Source organism: Lepus europaeus, chromosome 13 (genome assembly GCF_033115175.1).
Source record: "Lepus europaeus isolate LE1 chromosome 13, mLepTim1.pri, whole genome shotgun sequence".
NCBI lineage: Eukaryota > Metazoa > Chordata > Mammalia > Lagomorpha > Leporidae > Lepus > Lepus europaeus.
In genome coordinates, this window is record NC_084839.1 from 65,665,685 (window position 1) to 65,678,986 (window position 13,302).

The 13,302-nt window shown below is 40.3% G+C and overlaps 1 protein-coding gene across 4 annotated transcripts in view; it reads left to right on the forward strand.

The window, feature by feature from the left end:
- Positions 1-13,302, forward strand: part of GMCL1 (germ cell-less 1, spermatogenesis associated) — a 59,528-nt gene that overhangs the window by 40,348 nt on the left and 5,878 nt on the right. For 3 of the 4 annotated variants that reach the window (XM_062209583.1, XM_062209584.1, XM_062209585.1), the window contains 3 exons: positions 936-1,081; positions 4,405-4,492; positions 8,301-9,394. The exons of the other annotated variant lie outside the window; for it this stretch is intronic. In XM_062209583.1, coding sequence (XP_062065567.1) covers positions 936-1,081; positions 4,405-4,492; positions 8,301-8,429 — 363 coding nt within the window. In that variant the 3' untranslated portion in view covers positions 8,430-9,394. Of the gene's footprint in view, positions 1-935; positions 1,082-4,404; positions 4,493-8,300; positions 9,395-13,302 lie in introns of those variants that run through there. 4 annotated transcript variants of the gene reach the window in all.

Genomic DNA, 13,302 nt, shown 5'->3' on the forward strand with positions numbered 1-13,302 from the left:
GCTTTGTACTTCCTGTTCTCTCTGCCTAAGATGCTTTTTCCCCAGACAGCTTCCTGATCTGCCTCTTCAGTTGATTCAGATCTTTACTTACCTAGTATCTCCTCTGAGAGGAGAGACTTTTCCTGAGCACTTGTCTAAACCAACAGGCTCCCCTCCTCTACCCTGTCACTGACTCCTGACATTCCTGTTGTTCGCTTCATCCCGTGGGTATTAATCATCTCTTCTCCTACCACACAAACTTATACGTGTATTAGAATATAAATTCTACCGGGTAGAAACTTTATTTACCACTCTCCTCACTGTCTAGAACATTGCCTGGCATGTGAAAATAAATATATATGTGCTCAATAAATACCACTTAAACCTTGAATTGCTGATGTAATTCGGGGAATCAGCCATACACTTGAAGCCCTAATTTCCCTAAGTTATATCACCCTCCTTATGTAACACTCTCTCAGTAACTGTAGGCTGAGGGAATAAACAAACATGTGAGCCTCATGATAATATTTAAAATAACCCAGTTGTGTGTCTGTTGGTTAATTACTTAAGGTATTTGATTAGAGTATTTTTAAAGCAGGGTAGGTTTTAATGGTGGTTCTTATTCTATCTAGACTCCTGGTGTCCTACTCTATACCTTCTTAGAATTGCTGTGACAAGGTTATTATTTATAATAGGATTGCAGTGTGTGGGAGAGATCTGGAGAGAGATCACAAAGAGTCAATACTAGGAAAGTAGCTGATGATCATAAGGACTGCTTTTCTTGCCGGGATATGTAGTTCTGTGTGATAAGCCTTAAGGGAAAGGAACTGGCAAAAAGCAGAGAACCCAGGAGAGAAACAGGTAGAATGAATGGGGAAAAAAAAAGACTCTAAACTTCTTATTTTTGAATTTCTAATATGATAAACTGAAATAAGTCTCTCCTTTCTATTTCCTAGTACTGCTGGCGGTGGACAGGTTTTAACTTCGGCTTTGACTTACTTGTGACATACACCAATCGATACATCATTTTCAAACGCAATACACTGAACCAGCCATGTAGTGGATCTGTCAGCCTGCAGCCTCGAAGGAGCATAGCATTTAGGTAGGATGAGATTTCCCCCACCCCACTTCTCACTCCCCATAAGAAAACAAAACTGATAATTTACACCAACAATAGTAAAACTTTGGTAAGATATGATTTATATGAAAATGTTAGGAACTGATAAGTCTCCATTCCTCTAAGATATATTAATCATAACTGGTATGTCAGGGAGAATGAATAGACTGGAATATGATTGATATATGAGCTTGAAGTGGTCAACTCATTATTCCTAACAAATAAAATGTCCAAACTAGAACAGGGCAAGGCATTTTTCTGGGAATACATGTCTGGTGCTATCCTTAACTTTCTACAGGATTGGATATGTCCAACTTTGCCTAATAGTTGGGCTGGCGATCTTTTCTGGAGAGGATATTATAGGCTGGCAAATTCAAAGTAGTTGAATGAACAGATCATTTACAAGTCACATAGTTTACTTGTGCTACACCATATACAAAAATTAATTCAAAATATATAAAATATTAAGTATAAGAGCTAAAACCGTGAAATACTCAGAGAAAAATGTAGAAGAAAAGGTTTATAAAAAAACATTTGATTTGTCAATGATTTCTTTGATACCATACCAAAAGCACAGGCAACAAAAGGAAAAACAGAGAAATTGGACTTTACCAAAATTGAAAACTCTAGTCATCAAAGTCACACTGTCAGTAGTGAAAAGGCAAACAAACCATGGAATGGAAGAAAATATTTATGAACTATGTATCTGTTAAGGAGTTAATATCTAGAATAATAGAGAACTCTTAAAACTCCACAACTTAAAAAAATGATTGAACATGGACAAAGGACTTACATAAACATATCCCCATATATAAATAGCTAGTAAGTACATGAAAAGCTGCTTAATGTCACTAAGCATTAGGGAAATGAAAACAAAAACCACAATGAGATACAACTTCACACGTACCAGAACAGCAGTTACTAAGAACAAAATGAAAAAAGAAAGGGTTGGTGAGGATGTGGAGTAATTAGAACCTTGTGCACTGCTGGTGGTATGCTAAATGGGATAGCCACTGTAGAAAATGGTAAGGGTATTTTTTTTTTAAAGATTTATTTATATTACTTGAAAGTCACAGTTACACAGAGAGGAGAGGTGGGGGGGGGGGGAGGTCTTCCATCTGCTGGTTCACTCCCCAGATGGCCGCAATGGCCAGAGCTGTGCTGATCCAGAGCCAGGAGCTTCCTCCAGGTCTCCCACACGGGTGCAGGGGCCCAAGGACTTGGGCCATCTTCCACTGCTTTCCCAGGCCACAGCAGAGAGCTAGATCGGAAGTGGAGCAGCTGGGTCTCTAACCGGCACCCATATGGGATGCTGGCACTGCAGAGGCAGCTTTACCCAGGTATAATGCTGGCCCCAGGTATTTATTTACTGGACAAAAATGAAGCCTGCTATTACCTATGATCCAGCAGTTCCTTTTCTGGGTATACACCCAAAAGAAATGAAAGTGGGGCTTGTATTTACAACTGCCTTATTCACAGTATCCAGAAGCTAGAAGCAACTTATATCCATTGACAGATGAATGGATAAATAAATACTTAAAACCACAACATCATTCAGCCTTTAAAAAAGGAAATTTTGACACAGGCCAAGTGGATGAACCTTAAAGACATTACACTGAGTGAAATAAGCCAGTCACAGAAGGACAGCTATTGGATGATCCCACTCTTGTGAAGTACCTCAAGCAGACAACTTCGTAGTGACAGAAATTGTTGCAGAACAATGTGAATTTATTTGACATTTTAGAACTGTGTACTTAAAAATGGTTAGGGGCCCACAATTGGCCTAATGAGTAAGAAACCTGTGTCCCATTTCCGAGTGCCTGGGTTCAATTCCCAGCTGTGACTTCTGACTCTAGGTTCCTGCTAATGTGCACCCTGGGAGGCAGCAGGGATGGCTCAAGTTGGGTCCCTACCACCCACATAAAGACCTGGATGGAGTTCCTGGTTCCTGGCTTCCACCAGCACAGACCCTATAGTTGTGGACATTTGGATTGTGAACCCATGCATGGGAGGTACCTCTCTCTTTCCTTGTCAGCCTCTCAAAATTTTTTTTTAAAGATATATTTATTTATTTGAAAGATTTACACAGAGAGAGAAGGAGGGGCAGAGAGAAAGGTTTTCCATCCGCTGGTTCACTCCTCAATTGGCCGCAACGGCTGGAACTGTGCCAATCCGAAGCCAGGAGCCAGGAGCTTCTTCCTGGTCTCCCATGTGGGTTCAGGGACCCAAGGACTTGGGCCATCTACTACTTTCCCAGGCCATAGCAGAGAGCTGGATTGGAAGTGGAGCAGCCAGGACCTGAACCGGCGCCCATATGCGATGCCGGCACTGCAGGGGCGGCTTTACCTGCTACACCACAGCACCAGCCCCTCAATTTTTTTTTTTTTTTTTGACAGGCAGAGTGGATAGTGAGAGAGAGAGAGAGAGAGAAAGGTCTTCCTTTTTGCTGTTGGTTCACCTTCCAATGGCCGCTGCGGCTGGCGCGTCGCGCTGATCCGAAGCCAGGAGCCAGGTGCTTCTCCTGGTCTCCCATGCGGGTGCAGGGCCCTAGCTCTTGGGCCGTCTTCCACTGCCTTCCCGGGCCATAGCAGAGAGCTGGCTTGGAAGAGGGGCAACCGGGTTAGAATCCGGCACCCCGACCGGGACTAGAACCCAGTGTGCCGGCGCCGCAAGGCGGAGGATTAGCCTGTTAAGCCACGGCACCGGCCACCCCTCAAAATTTTTAAACAATGATTACAATGGTAAATTTTATGTACATTTTACCATTATAAAAAAAGTCAAACTATTTTTATATCTCAGTTAAATATAAATAGCACAGGGGCTGGTGCTGTGGCAGAGGGGTAGGGCTGCTGGCTGCAGTACTGGCATCCCATATGGGCGCTGGTTCAAGTCCCAGCTGCTTCACTTCTGATCCAGCTCTCTTCTATGGCCTGGGAAAGCAGTGGAAGATGGCCCAAGTCCTTGGGCCCCTGCACCTGCATGGGAAGACCCGGAGGAAGCGCCTGGCTTCAGATCTGCACAGCTCCGGCCGTTGTGGCCAATTGGGGAGTAAACCAGCAAATGGATGACCTCTCTCTCTACCTCTCCTTCTCTATGTGAAACTCTGAGTTTCAAATAAATAAATAAATCTTTAAAAAATAAATAAATAAACATAATAGCACAAGCATGTAAATATGAATGGAATCAGTTTATAATTTGAAAAGACTAGCAAAGAATATAGAAAAGAATAAATTTTAAAGTGAGGAGAAGGCTTTTTAAAATCCAAATGTGGTTTAAAAGTGTGTTTATTTTTTATTTTTAAATCCTAGATTACGTTTGGCTTCTTTTGACAGTAGTGGGAAATTAATATGTAGTAGAACAACTGGCTATCAAATACTTACACTTGAAAAGGATCAGGTATGTTTGATTACTGTTGTGTCATTAAATTATTTGTCTTTTGAATACTCTTAAATTCTTAAGTGAAGATACTTGATTTGTAAGATTTTTGGAGATAAAGATTAAACCACTATGTTTACTTACTTACCCGATTCCACTAGAAACATAACTGGGGGAAGAAAGAGAACAGTTTGATTTGAGGGGCAGGGAAAAGCTGATAATAAGGAGATTATTATTTATCCTGGATATCATCTTTAAAAAGTTAGGTTTTAGCTGGCGCCGCGGCTCACTAGGCTAATCCTCCGCCTTGCGGCGCCGGCACACCGGGTTCTAGTCCTGGTTGGGGCACCGATCCTGTCCCGGTTGCCCCTCTTCCAGGCCAGCTCTCTGCTGTGGCCAGGAAGGCAGTGGAGGATGGCCCAAGTGCTTGGGCCCTGCACCCCATGGGAGACCAGGAGAAGCACCTGGCTCCTGCCAACAGATCAGCGCGGTGCGCCGGCCGCAGCACGCTACCGGGGCGGCCATTGGAGGGTGAACCAACGGCAAAAGGAAGACCTTTCTCTCTGTCTCTCTCTCTCTCACTATCCACTCTGCCTGTCAAAAAAAAAAAAAAAAAAAAAAAAGTTAGGTTTTAAGTACTTGATACACTGTGTACCTAAGCACATTTATTTATATATGAACAACAGACATTTTGTCTATTGTGCATGAATATTAAGAGAACCTTATTCTTTAGCACATTAGATTTGTAAAATAATAAACATGTTCCCAAGATTATCTCTAAAGCCATTTTTTTCTTTAACATCAAATATATATATAGAAGTTTCAAAATGTTGAGAAAGTAAGCCATTTTCAAACAGTAAATGAGAACTATTAAATTTTTTTTTAAATTCACCACCACTCCAGAGAGCATACTATTTTAATAAAGGATTCAGAACTTACATAGTTCAAATAAGTTGTGAGAAGTTACCAGTTTTCTTCAGACAGAAGAGACTTCATATATCTTTAGCATTGCAAGGAGCTTTAGTGGGGATAGTTGCTGTTGTCTTCCTGCCCGATGTGAGAACTCCATTAGCACCATCCTCAGAGTCCTCCAGCCATTGCTGGAGCTCTGCTGACAGATGACCATTTCATGTGGTGGAAGTATGTGAGAATGTCCACTTTAAGGCAGATAGATAATGAAAAAGTCCAAATATGACTCCACTGCTATTCTTCATTGGTCTTACATGCTTGGAGTTGAATGGGCAATAACCTTCTCTACCTTCTACCAAAACCTCATTAAAAATATACATTGTCAGGGCTCAAAGCAGCTAGAGATTTAAAAGTACAAGGGCAAGTTAATTCTGTTCCATTTGTTCACTCAGCAAGTATTTGAGTCCCTATGATGTTTTAGGTGTTTTGCTAGGGGCAGAGGAAATAGAGGCAGACTGGTGTTAATATAGCCTTAGTACAGAATAAATCTAAAGCCATGTGCAGCATTGAGGGAGAAGTCTGTAACCCGTACTGTGGGGTCGGGGAGGAGAAGGGAAGACATCTCAGGAAAAGCTTTCTCAGAAAACGTGAAGAATGGATATCCAAATCCAGCCTCCAGCTATAGGGTGGAGGCGGTGAGCACGTGGGTCACTCAAGGAGCTGAAAGACAGTTGCAAGAGTTTTCAGTACAATTAAAGCCAGGACAGTGTCTGTGGATGGAGTTCAGGAGGATTTTAGGTGGGTGATTGTATGTGAGTGTTTTCCATAGATGTTACAGGTTATAGATGATCACAGGTTATAGTTGTTTGCTGTACTAGAAAAATAGAAAATGTAGGGGCCAGCACTCTGGCACAGGGGTTTAAAGCCCTGCCCTGCAGTGCTGACATTCCATATGGTCTTGGTTCAAGTCTCAGCTGCTCCTCTTCTGATCCAGCTCCCTGCTAATAGCCTGGGAAAGCAGTAGAAAATGGCCCAAGTGCTTGGGCCCCTGCACCCAAGTGGGATACTAGACCAGGGTGACTAAAAGTTAGCTGTGTTTGGGTATCATTCCTCTCTGAGTAGTGCCATCATCTGCTTAACACGATCAACCTAGGTGATGGCTTCACTTGATTTTGTTCATTAGGTTTGTTTTTTCTTTTTTCAATAGCACTTTCCCTCTTGGGGGTAGAGGATGGAGAATGTTTGGGTCACATTTATATTTCCTACCTTCTTTATTTTTTTTAAAGACTTATTTATTTATTTGAAAGTCAAAGTTACACAGAGAGGAGAAACAGGGAGAGCGGGGTCTTCCATCCAGTGGTTCACTCCCCAATTGGACGCAACAGCCAGAGCTGCGCCAATCTGAAGCCAGGAGCCAGGAGCTTCTTCCAGGTCTCCCACGTGGGTTCAGGGGCCCAAGGACATGGGCTATCCTCCACTGCTTTCCCAGGCCATAGCAGAGAGCTGGATGGGAAGTGGAGCAGCCGGGTCTTGAAGTGGCGCCCATATGGGATGCCAGCGCTTCAGGCCAGGCATTAACTTGCTGCGCCACATTGCTGGCCCCTCCTACCTTCTTTATACAAGCAATTTATCTTGCTATTCCTTTAACACAGAAGCTGTGTTTAGTTGAGCCTAATTCAGTCACTCAGATATTCTAGTATTACTGTTTCTTTTCATTACAGGAACACATGTGTTGGTTTAAAAGTAAAACTCTAGGTCTAAACATTATTTAATAGTATATTCTCCCAAATGTATAAAATTAAGAAAAAATAATGCATACTCTTGTAGAGAATGTATCCCAGATATTTCAGGGTTGATTCTTTAAGGATTTACTTTCTTCACCAAATACTGCTGGTAAAGGATAGGAGAGGCTCCAAACAGCTGCGTAGTGTAAGTGCTTCTTGAATTTCTGGTTCTTAGGTGGAACATCAACTCCTGTCTCTGTGGAAGTCTGGAACATTCTCACATGTATTGATGTAACTGAAACTGAATTGCTTTTGCATGATTATGTTATGTTCCAGAAGACATAGCATGTTTGTCATAGGAACAGTGAGAAAAAAAATTTTTTTTATTTGACAGAGTTAGACAGTGAGAGAAAGACAGAGAGAAAGGTCTTCCTTCCGTTGGTTCACTCCCCAAGTGGCCGCTATGGCCGGAGCTGTGCCGATCCGAAGCCAGGAGCCAGGAGCTTCTTCCTGGTCTCCCATGCAGGTGCAGGGGTCCAAGGACTTGGGCCATCCTCCACTGCCCTCCCGGGCCACAGCAAAGAGCTGGACTGGAAGAGGAGCAACTGGGACTAGAACCTGGCGTCCATATGGGATGCCGGCGCCACAGGCGGAGGATTAACCAAGTGAGCCACGGTGCCAGCCTCCGAGTTAGAAATCTTAAAGAAGAGTATAGGCCCCACTGGTTGGTGATGATGATGACTCCCCACCTTCATCCTGATTTGGTCTCGCTAAGGGCTTTCAGAAATTAAAGCCATGTGAGAAGGTTGTGTATTTTTGGACACTGTATCTGTTCATAAATATGTACATAGTGGTAAAAATTTTTGCAATATTGAAGAAAACTACCATTATTGAGGAAATAATGGATAGCTGGCTTTGCTATACCCTCTGTTCCTTTTCTGATTTAATCCTCAATGCAGTTCTGTAAGATGGGCACCCTTAGTGTCCCCACTCAAAGCAAGGAAGCCGCAACTGACAAGATCACACAGCTAATGGGTGGGAGTTTTAAGATCTGAGCTGCGGCTCCGACTCTAGATGCAAGTTCTTAACCCCCCATTACTCCTCTGATTCACTAAGTTCAACAGTTTGGTTTATTCATTTCATTTTTTGAATACTGTTACTTAGTTGTCATTAAACTTAAAAATCTGTCTTTATAGGAGCAAGTGGTGATGAACCTGGACAGCAGGCTTCTGATCTTCCCTTTGTATATCTGCTGTAACTTCTTGTATATATCATCAGAAAAAAGAACTGAAAATAATCTTCTCCCAGAAAATACAGAAAACTGAGGATCTCATCAGATGGAAATAATAGCACTTTGAAAACTTACTAGGCCAGCTTTAATTTAATGGCCCTATTGATATTCACACCTAAGGTGACTAACAATGACAAAGGCCTTATGAACTGTGCAGACAATGCAGAAGATTATCCCTACCCTCATTACATTTCTATGCATATATGAAAAAGCATTTTAAAACCAAGAAAACATCTGTCAAACCATTTATGTTATAAAGATGTCAAGTCATCATTTAGCATCAGTAGAAAATTGCTGTAGGTAAATTTCACATTTCTCTGCAACAAAGTAAAGATTTAGTTTTTAACTTAAACTCTTCTTGCCTAATGTTGATGAATCTCATTTATACATCCATAAATTTATTTTTATTGGCTAAAAGAATGATAAGGGAATAATTTGGCAAGCTAAAAATACACTTTCAAATGGTGCATTAGAGCTCTCCTTTTTCAACTCTTCTTTATGATTCCTCCTTTTAGTGTATTATCTTTCCAATATGTTTTTATTTGTTAAATTTTTTCACCATTTTTGGAGACTAAGTGGAGGAACATTTTTTTAAAGTTAAGCATTTTCATGATTTTTTTCCCTAGGATTTTAACAATAAAAATCAGCTTCAGACCTTCAGATAAACTTGAATGAGGGAAAAATCAGTTTGATTCTTAGGATATTCCTTTGCCTTATATGGTCTTTTCTTTTACATTCTGTATAACTATTATTAGGTTATGAGTTATTTATGTAACAGATATCACACTTTTTAATGTTTTCATATTCTGTGATCTTTAGAATTATTTATGTTCAAGTTTTAGTTGGGAACCCTATTTCCTACTTAAGCTCAGGACTTTATAACCTCTGAATTGAGTGCCTTTGAGTTATACATGCTAATAGAAATTTCATAGTAAATGTAAATAAGGTCAGAGGATCTAATGTAGAAGCTGATAATAAAGCATTAATGTAAAAATAGGATTTATTTTTGTCAAAAATGGTATGTACACATGTCCTGATTTATATATGTTGGTTTCTTTTGTTTATTGCTGTTTGAAAATAGCCATGCTCATTTTCTTTCCAGCCAGAGTAAGTACTTTTATGGTTAATGTATATTTTTAGTATGTTTTTTAAAATGGGAATCATTTTTATGTATCTGTGCAAATAATAAATGTTCATTTGGAAAAAATAAATAAGCTGTTATATAACATGGATCAGAAAAAAACTTGATTGAAACCAGAATATTTTTTATTTCTAGTTAGATTTTTTTCCAACTACTTTTAACTTTTATAATTCATTGATAGTTTTTCTTTCCCAGTAATATGTCAATAGTTTCAAATATTGCTTTTATCCTTTCAAAACTCATTCACTTGTTTTAACTCAAAGGAAGCTTAAATGCCAGCCTCTCTACCCCCAGAACTGAAACTTAGATATTTCCAACATAATTATTTGGCTATATCAGGAGGCTATACTTGTTATTTTTTATATGGTTATAATTTTATCTTCTTCAAGAGATGTTTTCTTTCTTTCTCATCACAGCATAACAGGTTGAATAATTAAGTTTATAAATCTTAGAAATAAAGATAATAATAAAGCTGGAGTATATTAATAAGTAAAATTAACTACTTCATTCCACTTATGTAAATCAACTGGCCAGACTGGAATTATATATAGCATCTGTCGGGTCTTTTCTAACCAAGTTGCTTATGTCATCCTTAGACAATTATTTCTTTAGTTACGGGTAGGTAATGTTCTCATTTGAGGAATCAATAATTGTCAGCTAGTATTTCACATTGATAGTAAAGATCTGTTTTTGTTATCAGATCCTTTTATGTGTTTTGCATACTGTTTGTTCTATTCAATAGGAATATTTTCAAGAAAGTGCTAGAGTGTCAGCTTAAGTATCATAGAAACTATTGTATATGAAAGCTTTTGCTTTATAGCTTCTATTAGCTACCTTTTTTTTTAACTGCCAGGGTTAGAAAATGTTTACCCATTAACTGTTTTTGCTTGTCAGTGAAGAAGTCCTTAAGAAAATATGTTCTAGAGTTTCACGCTAAGTTATTTTAAAAGAATATTAATATTTTACTTTTTTTTTTTTAAAAAGATTTGGCTTGAAACTTAGCAAGACAGGCAAAATTAAGTGAAAGACAGTGGTAGTCACTGGCTTTCTTATCAAGTGTTTAGTAGTTAACATTTTATCTTATTTCAAGTGGTTCAATAGGCTCACCATCATATGTGAACAGTTTTCCACATCCAAGCAAAAACAGGGCTACCAGGGGATCATTATGGCTATTCAAATTGAATTTAATTAAAATTTTTAATTAAAAAATATCTGACAGCAAGTGAGCGAGCTCTTACCTGCTGGTTTACTTCCCAAATGCCTGCAATGGCTGGGACTGGGCCTGGCTGAAAGTGGGAGTTGGGAACTCAATCCAGGGTCTCCCACATGAGTGGAAGGAACACAATTATTTGAGCTATAACTGCTGCCTCCCAGGGTCTGCATTAGCAGGAAGCTGGAGTCAGGAGCCAGAGCCGGGTATCATATCCAAGTACACTAAATGGGATGTGGGTATTTTAATCACTAGACTAAATGTCTGCCCCAATTAAAATTTTAAAATATTTATTCCCTTGGTTATACAGATACCTTGTAAATGTTCATTATGTAACTGATGGATAATACAGATACAAAATATTTCCATTATGGCAAAAAAGTTCTGACAGAGTTGGTTTAGAATATTGGACTGTTAATGTTAAAACTGTGTTTAAAGCTTTGTTCCCATTAAGATAACTGTAAAGAATAGGAAAAAATCAGAGAGCCAGAGGTACAGATGGTAAACATAAATGATTTGTGAATCACTTGAAATGACATGTTCAAGCAGTATGGACCCAATCACTTAAATGAATTTTTTTAAAAAAGGGAGGGGGACTGGTGTTGTGGCACATCAGGTTAAGCCACCACCTGCAATGCCAGCATCCCAAATGGGCACCATTCTGAGTCCCACTTCCAATCCAGCTCCCTGCTAATGCACCCGGGAAAGCAGTAAAGGATGGCCCAAATGCTTGGGCCCCTGCATTCATGTGGGAGACTCAAATGAAGCTCCTGGCTCCTGGCTCTGGTCTGACTTAGCCCTGGCCATTGAGGTTATTTGGGGAATAAACCAGCAGATAGAAGATCTCTCTGTCTCTCCCTCTCTCTCTCCGTAACTCTGCCTTTCAAATAAAATAAGTCTTTTTTTTTTTAATTACTATATAATTCCCTTCCCAATTAGAGTTTATAATCTCCCCAATATACAAAGGTACAAAAATTTAAAAAGCCTTAAATGGTATCAATCATTCTTAACTAGTGGTCAGATTATATCTAATTAGAGGGCAAATTAATAACATGCAACCCATATCCATATGTAATGACAGTGTAGGATGCTTTTGTAAAGGTTCATAATTTTATATGAAATAGTTCTAGCACAGGTAAAACTTCCTGGGTTAACAAAGACCATGCTAAACCCTGTAGGCCAAATGACTATCGCTGCCCTTAGAAAACAGCCTTCTCATACTTCTGACTTCACACTCACCTGATTTCTGTTTCTCTAGCCACTCTTTGGTCTCCTTTTGAGGTTCTTCCGCCGGCTGTCTCTAGGCCCTTTTCTCTCCTGTGTCCGCACTGTGATTGGTTTTATGCACTCAAGCCTTCAAATGAACGTCTATATTCTGATGATGCTTTTTTCTGTAGTTCCAGCCCAGGTCTCTTCCAAGCTCTAGAAGCATACCTAGCTGGCATCTCCTCTTAGGCATCAACAAGCGATTCTACCATCTATTCACATGGGCAAGCCAGAAACCTAAATGTCATTCTTGAGTCTTTTAACTCCCTGATGTTCTACATCTAGCATGCTTCAAGTTCTTCCAGTTTTACCAACTATATGGCAAACGAAGTCACTTCTCACCTTGCCACTTGCTACTATTCTCAGGCAGCCACTGTAATTTCTAGCTGCACAGGTTTGACTGTGTCTCCCAAAGTTCACCTGTTGGGAACTTAATCCCCAAATGCAACTGTGTTGAGAAATGGGACCTTTAAAAAGGGAGTGAGCAGGAATGACCTTTTGCAAAGGGTGAGTTCACAGGTGATGACACGGCCAGAATGCCCTCGCCGGATGCTGGCACCTTGATATTGGACTTCCCAGCCCCCAGAGCTGTGACAAAGTTATTTTTAAATTACCCAATCTTTGATAGTCTGTTGTAGCACAAAACAGACGCCAACCTAGATTAATGAACTAGCCTGTGTGTTTTCCCTTCTAATCAAGTCTCCATATTACACAAAGTTTTCTCTGAATAAACTCAAGTATGATTCTCCTCCATCCTTAAAGCTCTTTTGAGCCTCCCCACTTGCCTTCCAGATAACACTGCCTTTACTGTGGCTTTTACAAGTCCAGTTTAGCTTTTTTTTTTTTTTTTTTAAGATTTATTTATTTATTTGAAAGAGTTACACAGAGAGAGGGAGCGGTCTTCCATTCACTGATTCACTCCCCAGTTGACTGCAACGGCGAGAGCTGCACCAATCCAAAGCCAGGAGCCAGGAGCTTCTTCTGGTCTCCCACGAGGATGCAGGGTGCCAAGGACATGGGCCATGCCAGAGAGCTGGGTTGGAAGTGGAGCAGCTGGGATTTGAACCCGCGCCCATGTGGGATGCTGGCACTGCAGGCGGCGGCTTTACCCACAGTGCTGGCTCCCTGCCTTTTCTTTTGATCTCCTTAGGTAACTGCTGTGCTTTTCTTCGGTTCTCTAAAGAGCACACTGCATCTTGCCCTTAAAATGGAGGCCCTCTACCTCGACAGTCTCTTCCAACCACCACCACATTACCCTACATTACCTGGCTAGTTTCTATTCATACTTTT